The 23482-nt window shown below is 34.4% G+C and overlaps 1 protein-coding gene across 1 annotated transcript in view; it reads right to left on the bottom strand.

The window, feature by feature from the left end:
* RNF17 (ring finger protein 17) overlaps positions 1 to 11267 on the bottom strand; it is a 119175-nt gene extending 107908 nt beyond the window's left edge. The window contains exons 1-3 of the mRNA XM_051986619.1: positions 11072 to 11267; positions 8216 to 8313; positions 1645 to 1736 (exon numbers count right to left, since the gene is read on the bottom strand). Coding sequence (XP_051842579.1) covers positions 1645 to 1736; positions 8216 to 8313; positions 11072 to 11267 — 386 coding nt within the window. The remainder of the gene's footprint in view (positions 1 to 1644; positions 1737 to 8215; positions 8314 to 11071) is intronic.
* Positions 11268 to 23482: the final 12215 nt, after the last annotated feature.

Genomic DNA, 23482 nt, shown 5'->3' on the forward strand with positions numbered 1-23482 from the left:
ACCTCATTAGAAGAAAAAAAAAAAAAAAAGCCACAAAGAATGAACCCAACTATAGAAACTTACTATGGGAACAGGGAAAACCAGGGTTCATAATCAGAGGAGGATGCTGAAGTAAAAATAACTTCTACCCCAAAGAGTAACATGTTTAACAATTTACAAGGAAGTAAGAAAAGATGGACACTCATGAATATAATTTCTTCTACTAATACATATACACACTTTATTGAACTGGCATATGTCGCTATATATTTTGAATCCTCCTGATGTTCTGCCTTCTCTTTCCAATTCTGTCAGTCCAATTCTAATCTATCCTTCCAGACTCATTGTAGCTTCTATCTGCTCACATTTCCCATTTTTGTAATTTTTTGAGAAAATTAATAAAGTTAAGTTAAAGGTTTTATGCAAGTGTAAGGTATTCTAGTAGATTTGAAAGAAAGAATGATGGGAGAAACTATTGTAGGTTGTTCTTTCTGGGTACTTAAATGGAAAAACTTCCAAGAAAACTAAATTCCACAGTGGCTCTTTTTGGAGGGGCAAGGAACTAGAAATTGAATTGATGCCCATTAGCTGAGGTCATGGGATATGGTTGTTCTATAAGAAATGATGAGCAGGCTAATTCAGAAAAATTTAGAAAGAAGTGAACTGATGCTGAGCAAAGTGCACAGAACCAGGAGAACACTGTACACAATAACAAGATTATGTGATATTCAACTATGATGGACTTGGTTCTTCTCAATAATGTGATTATTAGCTTATTCAAGCTAATTCCAACAGACTTGGGATGAAAAATGTCCTCTGTATCCAGAGAAATATGGATACTGAATATAGACTGAAACAGTTACTTTGTTTTCTTTCTCATAGAAGTTTTTTCCTTTTCATCTGATTTTTCTTGTACAACATGACAAATATGGAAATATATTTTAAAAGACTGTATATATTTAACCTGCATCAGAAATTGCTTGGTGTCTTGATAAGGGCATAGGTAAGAAAGGGAGGGAGAAAAATAATTTAAAACAAAATCTTATAAAAATTAATGCTGAAAACTATCTTTACATATATTTGGACAAATACTGAAAAATAGTATGTAGGCATGCATGTATATTTATGAATATACATGCAAACATGAAATGCATTTGGTTGGGTTCTAATGCAGTTGTGTTCCAAGTCACAGTTCTTTCTCTCTGTATAAGCATATACAATGCTTATAATATTATGCTTAAGTCTTCCCACTCTTTGCTACCCTTCTCTCATCACCATGCTTTTGTTTCTAATTCCTATGCTAAACTCCATAAAGCCAGAAAGAAAAAAGTAACCAAATTTTGTTTTACCAAGAAATTTCTGCATTCTTTCATTTCCTTAGAACTGGATTCTGTAACTTTTGGTTTTCCACTTGTTTTTCTGGAAAATCTACTTTTTTACTCGCTATAAATAAAGAGCAAGCTTTGCTCCCTTTATTGCCAGTGACAATAGCTGAGAACAAACCTAAGCAAGAGTACTCTACAAATGACTCAGATCATTAAAGAATATTTTTAAGTGCATAGATAACATTTTGCTGGCAAATTATTTTTTGAAAGGAATTTTAGTATTCTAAATCAAAGTGCTCAAATAGCTCATTTTAGAATTTTAAACACATTCAAACCATACTTTTTAGGCTGAAATTTTTCTTCATAAGCATCTTCTTCAACATAGCCATCTAAAGGATAGTATCCTTGTCTTCTATTTATAGTTGTAACTGCCTTTTGGGGGGAAAAAAAAGTTTTTAGTGGAAGTAAATATTCTTTCCTCTTTAAGACCAATTTTTTTTTCATTCCTAAATGATTCCAGAATAAAAAATTAGAAAGTAGATATTATTTATAATATTGAAAACAAGATTAAAACTTCATGTAATATATAATATACATCTACAATTTTTAAAATTAGAATATAATAATGAATTTGTTTAAAAAAAAAGTGCTCCTCTTATTTTATACATAGGCGAAACCCACAAATGTTGGTCTGGGAGATATGTAAAAAAATAGAAATCAAAGAAACCTGGAACTTTAAGGTTTGGCTCAAGAGCTATCTTAGAAGAGGTCTATTTGAATCTCTTATTTGCTACTGCTCTCCTCTGGAAAAATACTTTGTAGAGATATCTTATTTTCTTATCTGTATTAATGATATCCTCCTTGTATAATGTCAGCTCTGTGTTTTTATATCCAATATGTGGCACTTAGGGGAAAGAGAATAAGCATTTATACAACGCCTCATATGTACCAGACATCAGCTAAGTGCGTTTTTGTTTACAAACGCTACTTCATTTAATCTTCTGTACTTCAAGTTAGATGCTATTATCCCCATTTTACAATTGAGGAAACAAATGCAAACACATGTAAATGACTTGCCCATAATCACACAGCTCACAAGTGTCTGAAGATGCATATGAACTCATGACTTCCTGACACTTCTTAACCCCCATCCACTGTCACTAGCTCCAACATGTTTGTTGGATTGCTGACAGTTTAAAAGGTAAAGAGAGTCCTAGAACTGGAATAAATGGGAGACAAAGAGATTCCTTTAAAGATGAGTCATATGTTCCAGAAGATAATTTTTTTAAGCTCTTTAGGAAAAGAAAGGGTATTTCTAAAGTAATTATACCACAGAATCTATAGAACTCATATCTTCCATACATTAGTCTATAGCACCTTCATTATAGTTTCCTTACAGATTTCAAGGAGATTGAAGAAGAGCAAAAGTTGGCTCCTTAAGAAACACTGTTTTACAAAGAAAATCTGAGATGGGTCTTGTGAAGAGACCCCCTGAACTCGTTTCCTTGAGTTGCGCTATTTTTCCAGAGATGAAGTCCCCTAGAACTATCTTCAAAGTGATTTTTTGCAAGTAACTCTATAAGACTCAGTACCCTTGAAACCAAATCAGTTAGAATCTTGATTCCTGCTATCTTCACCCAGACTGAGAGACTGAACAATTGGGATTCCTTCAGTAATCAGAAAATCCTTCTCCACAGTCCAACATTCCCAAATCTTCTTGTTCTTTCCTCCCCCATGCCACTTTCCACTCCTGTTACATGACCTCCCTTTTTGTGATACTCCATAAATACCCAAGGCATTGTTTGTAAAGTAGGATCCTTGGTATTAAAAAACTGCCACATGCACATGGACCATTATTTAGTAATAAATCAAGTTATGACTCATAGCTTGTGGAGCTGCATACTTCTATCATATGGTTTCTTCACTTATCTGAAGTCTACCAACACAATTTATGTACCTAATTAACTTTCTAAATTGAGTATATATTCTGGAAAAAAATCACATGTCAAGCAAAGCAGAAAAGCCTAGAGAATGACTTAAAATTAAGCAAGTGGCTTTTATATAAAAATAGAACAGGTGTGATTAAGTTCTTAAAAACCTCGTAGATGACACAAAAGCTAGTTTATCTTAGAGAAATGGGAGAAACGTAGGAATTTACAAAGAAAATGGGAGATCACTTTAAACTTGAAATAAGTGGCCTAATTTAGAACATCAAATACTAAATTATATAACTGAAATAAATATTACTTTTCATTATGCTACATATTTTATTAAATCACATGTTATCAGCTAATGTATTTTTAATATTAATTTAATTAATTTAATATTTGCAATATTAAAGTATTAAAAGTGCATTTCACATAATTTGAGTTCACCTCAAAGATCAACTACTCCAACTCATACCTATTAATTTTTTTTTTTTTTAAAGATCATTTCAGTCTTTGCTAGAAAAAACTTACCTGAAATGGAAAATCTACAGCTCACTCAAGCAGCCCATTCCATTTCAGGAGAATTCTGATTTTTCTGGAAGTTTTTCCTTACATCAAATCTAAATTTGTCTTGAGTAAAAATATTCATATGTACAAAAATACTTCTCTCAACTCTTTTTGATTAAAGAAAAAAAATAGAAACTAAGGAGCACCCATCAATTGGTAAACAACTGAATAAATTATGGTATATGAATGTAAAATATTATTGTCTGAGGATACATCTTTTAAAAAAAGAGACTTCTCAAAGAATTATGGAAAGGCAGTCATGAAATGATGAATGGCTGAAGTGCAAAGAACTAGGATGACAATTTTTACAATATAACATCATAAAAAAAAATCTGAAAGACAAGAACTCTGCTTATTTTTAAAAAATGCAACCATGAAATCAACAAAAAGTTTTTTTCTTAAGAAGAAAACAGAAAGAATAAAAAGAATCAATGAGCAGAAAGATAGCTTTGAATATTATATGTAGAATATATTTAGTTCAAAAAGAAAAACAAGCTATACAGAATAGATTCACAAGTTGTACAGAATACATTCCCAATTCAAGTAGAATCATTTTTTTCTATTCTACTATGTGAAAATATGGATCTGATTTAGTTTTTTTTTTTTTTTTAAATTCAGAAATCCAAAAAAAAAATTAAATTAAAAAAAAATCTGTTTTGGGGCAGCTAGGTGGTGCAGTGAATAGAGCACCAGCCCTGAAGTCAGAAGGACATGAGTTCAAATGTGACCTCAGACACTTAATACTTCTTAGCTGTGTAACCCTGGGCAAGTCACTTAGCCCTAATTGCCTGGGGGGAAAATTTGTCTTTTTGAACCTTCTACCCACTGCTTAGTTCTGCCTTCTGGGATAAAGCAGAATAAACAAATACTCCATGATATCTATTGTGCTTTCTTATATCATCTGTTTCACAAGGTAAACATTCCTATTCCTGTGTTAGAATATAAGGCCCTTCACCATTCTGCTGCCCCCTTCTAGCACTCTTAACAAAGACACTACCATGTGGCTTCTGGCACAGTAGAGAACCTTATTCCTAGGCTTGACTTTCTTATTTTTAAAAACCATACCTCTAAATATGACCAAAAATTATATTTGCAATCTGGGCTGCCCATCATCAAGCTTCTGATAGCACATGCCATCTATCTTGTATACTACCTTGTGGTAGGTAACAGTCAAAGTAGCACACACAAAGCACTTAGAAAACCTTTAAGTGCTACATAACTGGTATTATCTGAACAAGTACAAAACCCAACTTAATAGTTGCATTTTACCTGATTTAATTCAATCCAATGTTAGAATTCTATCATTCAATATTTTAGCTTTATGTCACCGGCAAACAATTAGCATGATTTACATATCCCTTTATTGAAAATACTGATAGAAGCTTAAATGACAGGGTTAAATCCAGGTTTGGGATCACTCTGCCTTATTCCAAGCTGATTATCAAACCATTAATAATTGTACTCTAGATCCAACCATTCAGCTAGTTTAAAATACTTTTAACTGTAATACCACATGGATGTGGTATGTTCTCTCTCCATATTTTCCAAAAGAAAATCTTGAGAAATTTGATCAATTGCTTTGCTTATGGACCGATATGCTTCTATTTTATTATACTGCCTTTGTTTCAGACTTAGGATTGCCTGCTTTCTTTTAGTTTCATTTTACTTCCAGTGACTAACTTTTTAATCCTTGGATATCTCTAGATGCTAATGTTCTCTGTAACATACAATAAACCAAAAAGAAAAGACAAAAATTCTTTAGTGTCAAGTATTTGTGAGAAGGACAGGACTTTGAATGTATGGTTTGACTAAGATTATATAATAGAGATAAGAAGAAAAAAAGGTCAAAAAGGGGAAAAAGAAAAGGCAAAGAAGCAAGGAGCGAAAGTTTACCAAATTATATGATGCTCAAATCAAAATTCAAATAAAAGCTTGAAAATATTTCACAACTTGTAGGTGTTGACGTTAAGTATTATTTTAACAAGATAGAGCTATACAGACACATACCCTTCCCGCCATCCATTAGTGAATCTGGTACTTTGGTTGTTTCACAGATACGTGTTCTTTTCACTGACAGAAGTGCAAGCCCTTATGGGTCTTTATCTGCTAAGATTCTTATCCATTTAAAGCTTAAATCTTTCAGAGGACTTATTCAATTAATTACTGATGTTCTGGTTCAGTTATTATTTCATTCTTAATAGGTGACATGAAAAAGCAATGGGTTAATTACAGAGACCTTCAATTATATTTATGCCACTTTTTATATCAGAGGTGTTTCTGGACCAAGATCACATTCCCTGCATCTACTATCTGTTTTCGTTACCATTTCAGTATTCTATACTTACATCAAAAACTTGTGAAGTTGGTGGCGAAAACCTTAAATATAGGTTACTTTTATGAAGACTCAAGATTAATTAAAATTAAAATATTCATTTTTAATTTTTTTTTTTTTTGTGGTGAAGAATGTTACAAAATTATAAAGAAAAAGTCTGGTCCCAAAGAAATGACACCTCTCCCTAGTCTTTTGCAAAGGTAGATGGATGGGGGCAGATGTACATGAGTGCATATAACTATCTCTATAAAATATTATATATACATATATGTGTAAATTATGTGCATAATTTAAAAAACATGCCTATCAGTTTTGCCAATTAAAAAACATTTTTTGTTAAATGGGTTGGCTCTTTGAAAAGAGAAAGGATACAATTTTGTGATGGAAAAACAAGTTTTTTTTTTTTATTAAAATCCAAATGTTCTATAAAGAGTAGTTGCAGAGATGACAAACCTGCATTAGGAGAAATAGTAAAAAGATAAATCCAGTTTTTCTAATTCTCTAAAGTCTATATGTTTAAAATTACCAGCATTATATTTAATAGTGATAAATTCAAGTACTTGGAATGTATAAAATACTTGGGACTCTATCAAGATAGACACACAAGAACTATGTAAATAAAAGTTTTGGTTTTTTTTTTTAAAGAAGTTGACAGAGGAGGACTTATTAATCCAAAGCCAGCATGAAACATCATTTCATGGGGTATTTGAAGAGCTCATATTGCAATATTCAGCACAAGGATTTTCAAACAAAAACAAATACAATTACCATAAAAATAGCTGTGGAACAAGATTAAATATAAAGTTGAAGGGAAAATTTCTCATTTTGGCTTTTTACACTGAATAATAAGGTAAAATTCATGAGAAATAAAATAAGGAGTTTCTTAAAAGTAGGTCAAGGTATAATATACTGATGGGCTCAAAACTGAAGATCAGCAATGGCTTTAAGGTGGGGCCAGTTTTTAATGGGTATCCTTATGACAATTAAGATACTTCCATTAAAGCAAAAGAGATTATTTTATAGACACTATTAAAGATTATAGAAACAGTCTGAAATAATTGAAGAAATAGTAATTGCTCATCAATAAAGGCTGAGCTAAAAAATAGTAAAATGACAACAAAAACTAAATTAATTTAATTATTCAGTGTCATATTAAACTACAAAAGATTACTTTATAGAACTAGAAAAATAACAAAAAATTCATCTGGAGAAATAAAAGTCAACAAGGCATATAGTGAAAAAAGGAAAAGGCAGCAAATACCAGATCAGGAACTATACTATAAAGCATTAATCATCAAACCAATTTGGTACTGGTTAAAAAAATGGACAGGCTATCAGTGTTAATAGATTAAATACAGAAAGTATAGAAAGCAAATATACTCAGCCTAGGATTTGATAAACCCAAAGACTCCAGTTTTGGGGGCAGGAAAATCATTATTAGAGAGGCATTTGGCAGAAATTAGGTTTACCCCATAAACCAACACAAGCTACACTTGATATGATTTAGATATAAAACAATCTTTCATAAAACACAATGTTGAAGGCTTAAGAACTCTGATCAACACAATGATCAGCTATAATTCTAGAAGACTGATGAACCATGCTGCCCACCTGATGGCACAAAAGTAATAGACTAATAAGCAGAATAAGACACATATTTTTGGATAGTCAATGTTGGGAATTATTTTGCTCAATTATGCTTATTTGTCGAGGAGTCTGTATTTTACCCCCTGGGGTAGAGGGGAATGAGTGGGAGGAAAAACACAACAAACTTAATAATTGAGAGAAAAAAAATCTATCATTTTATGAATAGGTTGGCTCCCTGAGAAGGGATATATACAATTAAGTGATGTAAAAACAAAAAATAAAAATTAAATGTTGTATGAGTCGCACTGAATTGGTTAAAATTTCCTCATCCCAAACTCCCCTACGCCAATGGAAAAATCATGTTTCTAGTTGCTATCATCTTTATCTGATTCACAACAATTATGTTGTTTTCATTTATTTTTTACTTAATTATAATAAACAAATATGTTCTTTATAAAAGATTTAGACTATCTGGAACAACAACAAAAACACCTTACCTCACAATCAGGGCATACAACTGTGCTATATTCTTCAGTTACTGACAAGCACAATTCACAGTAAGCATGTCCACACTGAAGCTCACGGTAGTGACCTGCTAATGAAATTAATTCTACTATTAACCACAATAGTATAACTTATTTTGTTTTTTCCCCCTAAAATTAAAAAAAAAAACCCACTAATTCATTAAGAACTCAATGAACACCTATTTTTGTATTCAACACTGAGCAAGTTAATAAGGATAAAATTTCACAATAGAATATATTTCCTTTTTTGTAAACTTTAAAGTTCTAAAAATAAGAGGCACCAACATAGTATAGTACCCACTTTCTTAAACTATAGTCCAAGACTCCATATAGGGTCTTGTAATTGAAAATGTATGTGGGGGGGGGGAGGGGGCTGCAAAATTATGATTGTTAATGTTTGATTTACATAATTTTATATACCTACATACATGGAGTCAAGTAAAAATTCTTTGGGTAAAAAAAGAGGTTGCAAGTGGAAAAAGTTTAAGAAATCCTGGTATAATTAGGTGCCTAACCCTACAGTGGGCTGGATAACTTTCTAAGATTGTTACAGACTTGTGGTAATATACAGAAAACTCCTTATATTAAGGAATTTACAAATTCAATCTATAACCTTAATCCTAATAAAATCTTATATTTCCAGAAATAGTTATAAATTTAGCTCCATGTAAAACAGCATGCAAAATTTAAATATTGGAAATAAATTAGAAACTATAATAATGTGGTTGTCTTAGTTTTATAACTTGAAATTATTATCTAAATATATGTAAGTAAACTTTGTAAAGTTTTAGGTATGTCACAGATCAAAGAAAACAAAGTATGGCCATTTCTCATTTATAACACCGGAAAGCTCTGGGTATCTTGTTGAAAAAGGAAAAAAAATTCAGCAGCTACATGATTTAACCAATAAAATTAAAATTAAGTCTTAAGAAATTTTTTGTAACTACATAAAATTTATTTATAAAGTTTTATTTAGGATCCAGTGAAAAAATAAACACCTTAATAAATTAAAATCTTCTATCTAGAAGTATTTATCAAAACAGTGATATTTGTTATTACTGGATTTCTCCCAGGTAGCAAATACTAAGCAATTCTGTGGCAAAACTTTATGTAATTTACTTAAAGTGCCATACTAAATAACTCACTGACTGAAGAAGGCAGAACAAAATTAGTTAGTTATTTGTCATCCCCTGAGAATTTGCATATTTTGCTTAAACTTCTCTACGCACATCCTACATTTTTTTTTTTTTTGAAAAGGCAAACAACTGAAAAATATCCATGTCCCACAAAAGCAACAGCCTATTGAAAATATAGCGAAGCTTTTGCACAAGCAAATAGCATTTTCCTCAATTGGTCCAACTTTTAAGGAACTTCCACATTCTGGCAGAAATACCTATGACATGAAAGACTATCTCATTGTGATAAAAAGGTTAAGCCATCAATCAAAACTAAGCAAGAGCTGGATATCATCAATTGCTTATTATTCAATACAAAGTAAATTCTAAAGTTTTAAAGAGTCACAGTAAGAGGGGATTTGAAATAAGACTGGCTTTGCAAGCTCTTACCTAATTAAGGGAAAAGCAAATCAAAGAAAGTATTTGGGGGGATTTAGTCGAACAGAGGGCCATTACAATGTAAGACGTAACACATCAAATGGGGATTATGATATACTTTTTTAAGTATTAGAAGTGGCTGAGGTATCATTATATTTGGATTTCAACATTGCAGGAGAGCAACATTATGAGCAATATACATGTAGGTCGTAAGCAAATCTGTAATGCTATTTTTCGCTGGCAAAAAGATTTGCAAAAACACTTTAATACATTATTTCCTCAGATCCTCACTACCTTACAAGGAAGAAGCTGTTGCAGGGTTCTTTTTTTGTGGAGAGGCTGAACCATTTAAACCAGGAATCATCAGAGTGAGGCTGAGAGCCGGCAGATCTTTCTAATGGCTATATATACATATGGTCAGTTGGAAGGGAGCCTGCTCTTCCAAACATAACATTCTGTAAATTTGAATGCAAAATTGTCCCTTTAGAGGCACATCTATATTATCAATCTTAACTAAATCAACCGTTTTCACAACTTGGTGTCCTGTTGGAAACTGTCTCAAGAAAACGAATTAGACGTCCACAAAGAAAAGTGGAAAAATAAAAAATAAAAGGTCTCAGGATCATTTTGTCACTGTGGGAATGTGCGCAGGGACCCTTGACTTTGGTTTGGGGGACTTAAGTTCTTATTCTGATATGACCTAAATGCCTCGGTATCTTCTCGATCTCAGTTTCCCCATCTGGGCTGGGCTAGAAAACCTGAGTGGTTGCTTCCACTCCTAAATCTCAGATCTGAAGACGCAGGGAATTCACCGAGGGGAAGTACAGAGAAAGGGAAAAAAAAGAGTAGGGGGAGGGAGGAGAAGGTGGAAAGGGGAAAAAGGGGGGAAGGAGAATATAGGGGAAAGGGGAGGGAGCAGGAGGAGAAGAGGGAGGAGAGAGGACGGTAGAAAAGATGAGTGGATGGGGAGGGGGAGGGAGGAAGAACAACACTGACGAAATCCACTAGACGCGAAGAATGGAGAATGGGGATGAGATGTGTAGCCAAGAAGGCCAGTGACTCTCTAACTCTGTCTCATCTCTTTGCTTTTCCCTCCCCACCCGGAGGGGCTGCCTTTTGGGAGAACTATAGGGTAGGAAGAAGAGCCGAAAGTGGCTTCAACCTCGCCCAAGCCCGCAGGGGCCTCCTCCTCCTCCTCCCTCCCTCCCAGCACAACCAGAGTTTTCCGAGAGGGCAGTAGGCCTGTGGTCAAAGGGTCGACCAAGGGGCTCCATACCCGCCGCGGCCACGGAGCTCCTTCCACACCCGCTGCACAGGACCTCAGTGGGACCCCAGAGCCGGCTCTTTCGCCTGGGAAGCCGGTGGGGAGGAGATGAGGAGGAAGAGGACGACGCGGGAAGCCGAGTGGTAGAGGAACCCACGCCAGCCATGGCACCCGCTGTAGCTCCCGTCGGCGCTACTGCCGCCGCCATCTTGCCTACACAGCTCAGCAGCACGTGCGGCCTCGCAGATCTCGTGCATCTTTCTGGTTGGCGGGCCAATCAGGTCAAGGGGGGGGAGGGTTCTCTGTTCAGCCAATCACTGTCGAGGAAAGAAATTAGTCGTTGTTCCAGGTCTCTTCTTTATTAAATTCACGTGAGCCGCTTCTGCTCTCGAGAGGTACGAGGCTGCAAACATGGGAACAAAGGTCATCGATCCCGCAGCTGGTCTTGCAGAGTGGAGTTTTGGGAAGCAGAGACTGGAGTCTGTAGGATCCTTTTGCTCCGAGTAGTTTACTGGAATGAATTCTGCCTCGGGCCCTCAAATTCAGAGGGTCATTAACAGTCACTTGATTCAGGCTTCTCGGTCTACACAATTATAATAAATGCATAATTATACAATAGCCTACCCTGAAGTTTTGAGGTTCAAATGAGATAAGGTGCTTTGCAAACTTTTGTATATAAAGTCAGCTATTTGCCAGAACACTGAGCTAAGAGAATCATATTTAGCTTTTGGGGAAAATGTTAATTTGATCATAAGTGAAGCCTTTACATTGGCTGCCCTTCCTGTATGCAGTGTTCTCCCTCCTCAATTCCAACCTTTCAAATCCCCTTTGACTTCAGGGACCGCCATCTAGCTGCTCTAGTCAACTCATTTTTAACAGGTGAACTCTTTTTGGATTTTACCAGGTGTCTTTCACATAGTTATAGAATGATGGATATAATCAATCAATCAAGCACTATGGTAGGCTCTAGAAATAAATTATATCTCATTGAAATCTTTCCTCTCCGTCTTTAATTTGGTTTGTTTAAAGCTTCACAGTAGTTTCCATATTGTCTTCCCCCTTTAGATTGTGAGATCCTTGAAAGCAGAATCTTTTTTTTTTTTTTTTTTTTTTTGCCTTTGTGTCTGTACTCAGGACGTAGGATATTTCCTAGGGAGCTACTTAAAAAATACTAGTTGTCTGACTTAAGGAGCTTCCATTCTTTTGGGGAAAACTATATTTCTAAGCATATACAAAACAAATCCAAGAACATTTTAGAGGAAAGGGCATTAGATTTTGGATTGGGGTTGCTCTAGACTGAGTTCTTTTAGCATTCTTTGATGTGGATAATATCTATTTTTTTGGTTTGTTTGTTCAGTGTTTTGGTAGTTTCAGCTGTTTGCAAGGGAATTGAATATTCCTATGAGGTTTTTTTTTTGTTTGTTTGTTTTTGCTGTGAATAACATTTAATTTGATTTTTTGTTAAATGCTTTGGCAGGCAGTTGGTTGAAAGGGAATTAAATACTCCTATGGAAGGGCAAAGATTAATCATATATAGATTTCTTCAGAGAAAACTCTGTGAGAGGCAAAAGTGGAAGAATCCAATTGGGCCTAGAGTAAAGAAGACCTGAGTTCAATTCTAGTCTTAGACAGTAGTAGCCGTATGATCCAGGGCAAGTTAATTAACCCCTCTGTCTCATTTTCCTCATCTGTAAAATGGGAATAACAATAGTGTTGTGAGAATCGAATGAGATAATAATTATAATGTAATGTGATAATGAGATAATAATTGTAAAGCACTTAGCACAATGCCTGGCACATACAAGTTTCAGTTAACAGGTTCCATAAAGCCAGTGTCATCATTATTATTATTAATTTTATTATTACCTGAATGGTTCCCCTTGCTGAAGCTCCAGTGAATCCCAAACTATTCAGTTTACTCATAGCAACTTTAATTTTTCCACCTTCCTTCAAAGTACTCGTACAGTTTTTCTATAAATTTCCATGCTTTTTTTTGAAACATACTGCTTAATTCTGCTTGTGTAAGAGAATTCTCAGTCAAGGCTCCTTGTTCTATGATATCACTGTGGCTTACTGTTTGTGCCACTGAAGGATACTCACCCTAAAATTCTCCTATATCTTGGACATATTCGCCTTTATCAAATTTCTCCACCACCAGGTCATTAGCTTTCTTGTCCAAGAGATTTGTAATAATCTCCATCTGTTTTTGGATTTCTTCACTATCCTCTTTGTTTCCCTAAGTATTGGTAGCTCTTTCTTCTCCAGGAAAAATGCATTAATTATTCCCCCATCTATGTGAAACAGCAACAAAAAAGCTTACACTTTGAAGTTTTTCATCTCAGGTGATCAGTTTTGTTTTCTTAATTGAGTCTTGTTTGAGATATCAGATATTGGGGAGCAGGATAGATTGGGCATTGATCCCTAGCAACTTCCCTCTAATTCCATAGTAAAGGCAAATCAATAAGATATATATCATTGTACTCTTCGTGTTGGGAAGGTAGGATTGATAATTAAAAAGCCATTTTTGAGGATAAATGTAAAAATATGTATAGAAGAATTGCATATGTTTAATATATTGCATTACTTGCCATCTAAGGGAAGGGGTGGGGGGAAGAGAGGGAAAAAATTTAGAATACAAGATTTTGCAAAGGTGAATGTTAAAAATTATCTATGCATATGTTTTGAAAATAAGTTTTAATCAAAAAAAATTTTATGGGATTTATAGAATTAGCATGAACCTAAGTTTATCTACTATTATACTTTCATTTTACAGATAAGAATTCATATTGGAAAAGGCAAGCCCAATATCTCAAAGAATGCAATAACACAGGCATAATTTTCATGGAATCCCAGATCCTATAAAGAGCTCTTAAAGATGATTTAGACCAACTATATAGGGGTAAAACAGGGTGAGGATGTGATTTATGATTCCACAGAAAAATGTAAACTACCTTTGGAGAAGATAAACACTAAAAGAAGCTCCAACTGTCCCTTGGGAAAACCTATATATGACTTTGAGCCATCCTGGCAATATGTTTTCTTTGTTCTATTTCTGTATAATAACTGAACTGGCCTGGAGTTGATGTTGGGATCCATGATGTTATTGTCTTGCTGCTGTCCAGGATGATTGGCCCTCATGAATAAACTTCTCCAGTTAACCTAATTGATCCTAATAAAATCTATTAATAACCAAGCTGGCATAAACCCCTGTTTCTTTGGTACCTCGGCATTTTCTCAAAGATTATGTGACCCTAAAATTGGCATAATTAGGGCAGAACATACCTGCCCCCTTACACCAACCCCCTTACTTTGTAGCTATGGAAATGGGAGTCCAGAAAAATCAGTGCTTTCCTCAGGTTATACAAGTAGTAAGTGTCAGAATCAGGATTTGTTTTTTTTTTTTTTATTAAAAAATTAATATTATTTTCCCCCAATTACATAAAAAGACAATTGTTAACATTTCTTTTTTAAATGTTGAGTTCCAAATTTTTTCCCTCTCTCACCTTTCCCTTTCCTAAGATGGTAAGCAATTTGATATATCTAAATCATCTAAAATATTTCCATATTAGTCATGTTGTAAAAGAAGTAATAGAGTGAAATCAGCAGAACCAGGAGATTATATAGCAACAAGATTATAGGATGAACAATGTGGCTCTGTGATCTTGTGATGAAGAGAGCTGTCTATACCTCGAGAAAGGACTGTGGGAATCACATGTTGTGTGAATCACAACATAGTGTTTTCACTCTTTTTGTTGTTGTTTGCTTGCATTTTATTTTCTTTATTTTCTTTTTCATTTTTTTCTTTTTAATTTGATTTTTTTTGTGCAGCAAGATAATTGTATAAATATGTATGCATATTTTGGATTTAACATATTTTTACCATGTTTAACATATATTGAATTATTTGCCATCTAGGGAAGGTGGGTGGAAGGATGAAGGGGAAAAATTGGAACACTAAGTTTTACAAGGATTAATGTTGAAAAATAATTGATCCATATGTTTTAAAAATAAAAAGCTTTAATAATAATAATAATAATAATAATAAGCAATAGAACCAAAGGGGGAGGGGAAGCATGAAAAAAGGAAAGTGGAAAATAATATACTTTAATCTGCATTCAGACTTCATCAGTTCTTTTTTTTGGATATGGATAATATTTTTCATCATGATTCCTTTGGAATTGTCTTAGATCATTGTATTGCTGAGAATAACTAAGTCATTCATAGTTGATCATTGTACAATACTGGTTACTAAATACAGTTTTCTCTTAATTGTGCTCACTTTATTTTGCATTAATTCATGTAAGTCTTGTTTTTTTTTTTTAAATCATCCTTTTTGTCATTTTTCTAGTTCAATAGTATTCCATTAACATCATGTACTACAGCTTGTTCAGCCATTCCCTAATTGATGTTCATCCCCTAATTTCCAATTTTTTGCCACCACATAAAGAGATGCTATAAGTATTTTTGTTAAAATAGGTTCCTTTCCCTTAAAAAAAAAATCTTTTTGGATTACAAACCTAGCAATGGTATTACTTTTATTACAGTTTACCTTTTGGACATAGTTCCTAAGAATGGTTAGATTAGTTGACAACTCCCACCAACAGTGCATTAGGGTCCTAATATTCTCATATCTTTCTCAACATTTATCATTTTCCTTTTCTCTCATATTAGGGATAAGATAGTACCTCAGTGTTGTTTTAATTTGCATTTCTCAGAGTCAGGATTTGAATTCTGATCTTGTTTATTCACAGTTCCAACACTTTTCCCATTAAACCACAATTCAAATCCAGATCTTCTAACTCCTCTTCCAACTAATATTTATAACTATTGCCCCACAAATTGGCACTTCATGGGATATTTGGTCATTTCATAGTATAGTACTAAGACTTGTAACAGCCTCATTCTATTATATCATGAAACCTTTCTTTCAAAAAACAATTGGACACTGTGGACACCAAATAATACCATAAAGAATTAAATACATTATGTTTTAATAGACAGGAAAAGTCTTGTTTGATATGGGAGTTATTCTTAGATCAATTGTCTGTGTAGAATCAGACTATCGGTTTATTAGAGCTAAGGTCAGAATTACTTTAAAAAAAACCAGAAAAAAATAATGAGAAAAGACTCTCATGTATACTTGAAACAACTTAACCCTAAAACATTTAAATATGTAATTAGAGATAAAAAATGGAAAATGAATAAGATACGACATTGACATCGACTAAAACAATTTGATCCAAAAGTTTAACCAATGTAAATTAACTGTTATAAGAGGATCAGAAGAGTATATAAAGTGCTTTAATCATCAAACATTTGATTTGCCAAATAAAATATGATTATCAAAGAGTAACACATGATTAAATTATAAAGTCTTTTAAAAGTCTTATGAGGAAGGATGATAGAACGATTATGAGTAGTATCACTTCATAAACCATAGAGGAGTGGAGGACAAAACCAATTTAAAGAGAGCTTGGCAAGATATCCAACAAGGCAAAGTCCATTTAAGGACTGAAATAGAAAATGGAAAAGATTTGCAAAAATAATAATGAACTGTTTTTTCCACTAACTATAGGGGTACCACCATATTTGGATAGTAATTTCATGATCCCAGATTCACATATAAAATTTATATCAATGGGCCACAAAAGAATTAAGCAGATGGGACCAAGTGTATATAGAGGATATCTGTGCTGAAGGTGATTCAAATGTGAGAATATTAAGGGGTGGATATGCAAAGGAGATTAGAAAACCAAAGCATGGGAAGAAATCTTGGCCCTTACTAATACCAAAAGAGAGAGTATTAACAACTACTTACACACACACACACACACACACACACACACACACACACACACACACATCTTCTAAATACTAGATAAATGCAAGATATTTAAATAGGTTGAAAGGAGGACATTAGCATTTGGGGGTGATCAATTTGAGCTGTTCATTCAAGGAAGAAAGGAATTCTACAAAACCCAGGGAATGAATTTTAGGTATAGGGGATAGATTAGATAGAAGGATGGATTAGGTAGATATGGAATAAAAAATGGATTAGATGGTAACAGAAAGAGAAGATGAGACAGTCACAGAGCAAGGAAGAGGGCCTCTTTACTCCCGTTCACCCATACATCCAATCCATTTACAAATCTTGTCAATTCTATCTTTACAATATTTTTCATAGATGTCTCTTTCCTTCCACTCATACAGCCACAATCTAATTCAGCTTGTCATCACCTCGTACTTGATCCACAGCAATAGCATTTTAGAAATAATAGTTTTTTATTCTTCAAAATACATGCAAAGATATTTTTCAACATTCACTCCTGCAAAACCTTGTATTCCAAATTTTTCTCTCTCCCTCCTTTTCTACCCCCTATTTTAGACAGCAAGTAATCCAGTATAGGTTAAATATGTGTGATTCTTCTAAATACTTCCATATTTATGATGCTGCACAAGAAAAATCAGATCAAAAAAGAAAAAAATGAGAAAATACAATCAAGCAAACAACAACAAAAAGGTAAAAATGCTATGTTGTGATCCACACCCAGTCCCCATAGTCCTCTCTCTGGGTGTAGCTGGCTCTCTACATCATAAGGTCATTGGAACTGTCCTGAATCACCTCATTGTTAAAAAGAGTCTAAATCCATATAGTATATCATCTCTTTGCTAAATTTGTAATTTGTTTTCCAAAAGCTGCATCCATTTTCTACTTTTCTCCTTCCTACTTGCAAGCTCAGTCTTTGGAAAAGCTCAGTGTTTTGGTCTGGGAATGACCCTTCACCACGACAGTCATTTTTCCTTATAATACAGTATGCTAGTAGTATATGATAAATGAGTTGTGTTCCTTATCAGATGGCAGGAAATATGTGTTGTATCATAGTGTAAGTATTTGGACAGTTGTCACATGGAAGGAGCATCTTTCTGAATCTTTAATGCTAAGAGACTTGCAACAGCAAGATTATATGATGATCAATTCTGATGGATGTGACTTTCCAACAATGAGATAATTGAGGCCAGTTCTAATGATCTTGTGATGAAGAGAGTCATCTGTACCTGTACCCAGATAGAAAATTGTGGGAACTGAGTGTGGATCACCACACAGAATTTTTACTTTTTTTGTTATTTGCTTGCAATTTGTTTTCTTTCTCATTTTTTCCTTTTTAATCTGATTTTTCTTGTGCAGTAAGATAATTGTAAAAATATATATACATATATTGGATTTGACATGTATTTTAGCATGTTTAACATATATTGGATTATTTGCAATGTAGGGGAGGGGATGGGGGGAAAGAGAGGAAAATTTAGAACATAAAATTTTGCTAGGGTCAATGCTGAAAAATAATCCATGCATATGTTTTGAAAATAAAAGGCTTTAATAAAATATAAGTATATGCCTCCAAAGGGGGCGGGGGAAAAGCTAAGAGCCTTGGTTAACAATCATAGATAGAGTTGGAAATAATGAAAGGAAAGACTTCTCCTAACAATTAGAGCTATATCAAGAGGGGAATGAGGAGGTAAATAGGTTTCTTCTCCTTAAAGCTTGTTGAGTGAAGGCTGGCTTCTTCCTATGTTTCCAATCTTCTTACCTATTGCCCTCCATATTTGCTATGATCCAGCTGCACCGGACTGACCTATATTCTATTTCCTGACTCTCTTGCCTTTATACTAACTGTCCCCTGGACCTTGAATGCTGTTTTCCTTGATTCCCACCTCTTTTCCCCTCTGGTTTCCTTCAGGTCTCCCCCCTCAAATTCTTACTTCTTCACAAGATCTTTCCTGGATGCCAGAATTTCTCATGGCTTTCTATCTCAGATTATTTTTTATCTAATCTGTACAAATTTTACATGTAGATGTCTATACGTTTTCTCTTCCGTTAGAATGTGAGCTCCTTGAAGGTAAGGAATGTTTTTGCCTTTCTCTGTATCCCTTGTGCTTAGTGCTGGGCTCTTAATAAGGACTTATTAAGGGTTGTTGATCAGTGGGTTTAGCTGGGCAACATGGTCTTTGATAATCCTTCTGATTCAGATTCTATGTGAACACACTAGATGGCGCCAGATTCACACAAAACATCCATCTCTGTGCCCTCTGGTTAGTTTTCAGTTTGAATTCTTTGATTTTGTTAATTTGCATCTCTCCTGCCTACCTGCAGCATCAAAAAATAAACTACAAAACCAAAACAAAACAAAACAAAAATTTTTTAAATCACCCCAATCCTGAGAGAGAAACAGAGATACACACACACACACACACACACACAGACAAAGACAGAGAGAAAGATAGACAGACTGAGCCCATCACGGAGAACCACAAGAGGTGGAGTGTTCAGGCAAGTTAAATTAGCATCACCACCACCTGGACCACCACCCTTCCTCAAACATAGACCCGAGCCCAAGTGCTCTGGTGTTGTAATAGAGGAGCCACCTGACAGTGGCTGCTGGAGATGCAACCCAGATCTGCAGAATGGATCTCCTCGTGTGAGAGGATGATACAAGGAGACTGAGTGTCTTTTTCTGATCTCTCTGACTGAGAGACCATTGCTGTTGTCTGACTTCTCTCCTTCCTCGGCCTCCAATTTATCTCATTCCCAGTCTGCAACATCTGTGTCAGCAAAGGCTGCCCAGCAACTCCTTCAGATGTTATGATTCACAGCTGTGGAGGCTCTTGGAGAATTGACCTGTCCCTTAACACCCTGGGGACAGTGGCAAGCCCTCAGACCATAGATCTTACATTTAATTTAACCTGGCTCCCTGTAACCACCTTTGAGGAAAGCAGTCACTGTAGAAAAGGAGCCTACCTTCCTTGCCGCCACCAACTTCTACTGACAGATAAGCCCATGAGGTCCTCAACACTAAACTCTCAAATTTAGGGGATTCTACAAGAGACTTCCTTCTAATTTATATCAAATCATTAATAACTATTTTTGGTTTAAACAAGTGCAAATCTTTCTAACCACATGACTAAGGAGCCTGCATTTCTCCATCTTATCTGTGAGACTAGCATGAGAAAATAATTCTCAAATGATTTGCTGAAATTTAGGTAAATTATAACTATAACATTTCCATGATCTAGTAATCCTGTCAAATGATTTGCTGGAATCTAGGCAAATTATATCTATAACATTTTCATGATCTAGGAATCCTATCAAAAAAAAAAAAGAAGAAGAAATGAGGTTGTCTGATATAACTTGCTCTTCCTGAAGCCATGCTAACTTTTGCTGATCACCACTTCCATTTCTAGATAATAATTAACATTCTTCTTCGGATGAAAAGTTTTAAAATTTTGGTTGGAACTATAGACTCATTGGTCTATAGTTTGTAGAACTGCTTTTCTTCTATAGCACAATCTTTGGTTATTTTAATTTTTAATTGCCATTGGGGTGTTAAAGTCAGATATTGACTCTATAGAACAACTCTAAAGTGAAATATGATCCTCATGATAGCAGAATTTCATAACCCAAATGTATAAATGTTGTAAACTTATGGTATTATGTTCCAGAACTTCAATATATACCTTGTTTTCTCTTTTAATAAACCACTACTAGTCAGTTTTAAATTTTTTTCCAAAAAAGTACAGCTTTACTAAATTTTATTTCCTTCTTTTCAAAAAAATTATTAAAAAAACAAAAAACTTGAATAACATATTGTGGCTTGGTCATCTTAAAAGTATTTTTCTTTGTGAGTGAGATAGGTGAAGCTTTCTCAAAAAATAGTCTATGAGACTAGGCCCAAATCATGTGATCCCTATTCCCAGAGGTCTTTAGAGCCAAGATCAGGTTTTGGGCCCAAGTTGCAAGAAGTCACATAATCTCTAGGCCTAGAGGTCTCTAAAGGCCAAGACCTTAGCTCAGTGACAGGAAGTGACAGGAGGTGACATGACCCACAGGAAGCAGACAACATTGGTAAACATTGGTCAATGATGTTACTTCCTTTTAGTCTATCCAATGAAAAGACTTGGGTCTTTTGCTTTTCAACCAGCTTAACTGCTTCTGGCTTGTCAGGTTGGGCACATGTTGGGAGCTGAGATGTTTCCCACATGTGCTTGGGCCTTTCCCTGCAGGGACTGAATACATGCTATCTTTTTGTATCCGAAGAGGTCTCTGACTAGTTAATTTGGGGAAGAGGGTCTGGTACTCATTATGTGGCTTACTATGATGGCACTTCTGCTACTAGGAAGACTGAAGAGGGTGAATTGCTTGCATTCTGGAGTTATGAGCTGAGGTAGAGTTAAAGTCAATTAAGAATTTGTATTCATACAAATATAACACCACACCTATGAGCCCTTAGGACAAGGGAGCCATTAGGCTGCTTAAGGAAGGATCAACTGTTTGGAGAAATGAAACAGGTCAAAGTTTCCAGGTTCATCCCATCAGTAATGGGATTAGGCCTATGACCCACTTCTAGTCTGGGTAGGATAGGGAAGTTCATTCTTAAAAATAAAGTCTTCATCTTAGTAGGAACTCTTTATTTTTAACTATGGATATTGTAAGAATTTACTATTGCAGCTACTTAAAAGTTCTTTTGAGTTTTTGTGTCTGTTATGGTTGTTTTGAATTTGATAATTCAAAATTAGGGACAGCAAGATGGCACAGTTGATAGAGGACCAAGCCTGGAGTCAGGAAAATATGAGTTCAAATTTGACCTCAGACACTTGTTAGCTGTGTCATCTTGAGCAAGTCACTTAACCCTATTTGCCTTAGTTTTCTCATCTGTAAAAATGGCAAACCATTTTATTATCTTAGCCAAGAAAATCACAAACGAGGTCACAAAGAATCTGATATGGCTGAAATGATTGAACAAGAATTCAAAATAATATAATTTCTTAATGGAAATCTATGTTAAGCAGAAATCTGGCTTAATGTAACTCTAATCCTAAGAGAAACTCACGGTTTTTTAAGATTCCTTTGGAGACAAGTAAAATAAGCCTAGGCTCTCTACCATAAGACAGTCTGCCAAGTGAGAAAGTTGGAGATAAAAAGAGAAGTAAATTTAAATTGAAGGAGGTATGCTCATTTGTTTTTATATTTCTCTTATTTCCTTACATGTCACAAGCTATGAATTATCATAATAGTGTGATGATGAACTAAAAATGAAGTTTCTTTCATTAATACTTTTAATTCAAAAGATATCTAGGTGAGTCAAAATCTGACTGAATATAGGTCTTTCAATTCAAGCTCAAAATAAACATTCAATAGATATTTGTTCCTTTATTTTTATGGTCTGGAGTTCCTGACCCCTTTGGATTAAAGGACAAGAATTCAAAAAGATTGTGCAAAGACAGGAAGTTGATAAATGGAATCTGATGTATGGGAACTAGCAAATAGGCCAAGTACATAGATTTCGTGATGGGGAGTAATATAAAGTCAATCCAGAAATATAAATTGGAGCCTGATGGGAAGGATTTTAAATATCAAAGGAGGAGATCATTATCAGCAGAAAGGCACTGAAACTCGCTAATAGGGGATTGTAATAGTCACATCTATATTGTTTGAAGGACAAAAGGAGAGACTGGAGGCCAGGGCACTAATTAGGAAGCTGAAGTAACTGTCTAGGTAAGAAGTGAGAAGATCCTGGATTAGAGTGATGATCATATTAATGAAGAAAGAATGATAGATGTAAGAGATGAAATCAGAAAACCTTGAAAAGAAGTTTTTCTACTTTGAAGAATAATTCACAGAAACCCTTGGAGAAGCAAATAAAGATCATGATAGAATTGGTTAACAGTATATACCAAAGTAAAAAGAAATATCCCATAGGATTATCATATGTTGTAAACAATTAGAAATAGATCACTTTGAAGTCAATTGTAACATCTGTTGTCCAGGATAAGGAAGTAAGCTCTTCAAATAATTTGATAAAACTCTCCAAATTAAATCTATGTCAATATAGAAATATTCTAAAATTTGAAGATTTCTGTACTAACATGGACATAGGAGGGCATAAGAAAACTTGGTTTAATAATAAAAAATGAAAGAAATCAGTAAGTCAACAAGCATTCATTAATGGCTATATTTCAGGTATGCTGTGCTTTTATATCATGACTATTTTCTTTAAGAAGAGTTAGATGTAATTGTCTATTGTGAGTACCAACATGAGAATCATTTCTGAGCTAATTGTCTTACATGGTCAGACAAATTACTTTTTTTTTTTAAATAGTTTTTTATTTACAAAGTATACGTATGGATAATTTTACAGCATTGACAATTGCCAAACCTTTTGTTCCAATTTTTCCCCTCCTTTTCCCCACCCCCTCCCGTATATGGCAGGATGACCAGTAGATGTTAAATATATTAAAGTATAAATTAGATACATAATAAGTATACATGACCAGACCATTATTTTGCTGTATAAAAAGAATTGGACTCTGAAATATTGTACAATTAGCCTGTGAAGGAAATCCAAAATGCAGGCAGGCAAAAATATA

This window comes from Antechinus flavipes, chromosome 3, assembly GCF_016432865.1.
Source record: "Antechinus flavipes isolate AdamAnt ecotype Samford, QLD, Australia chromosome 3, AdamAnt_v2, whole genome shotgun sequence".
Taxonomy (NCBI): domain Eukaryota; kingdom Metazoa; phylum Chordata; class Mammalia; order Dasyuromorphia; family Dasyuridae; genus Antechinus; species Antechinus flavipes.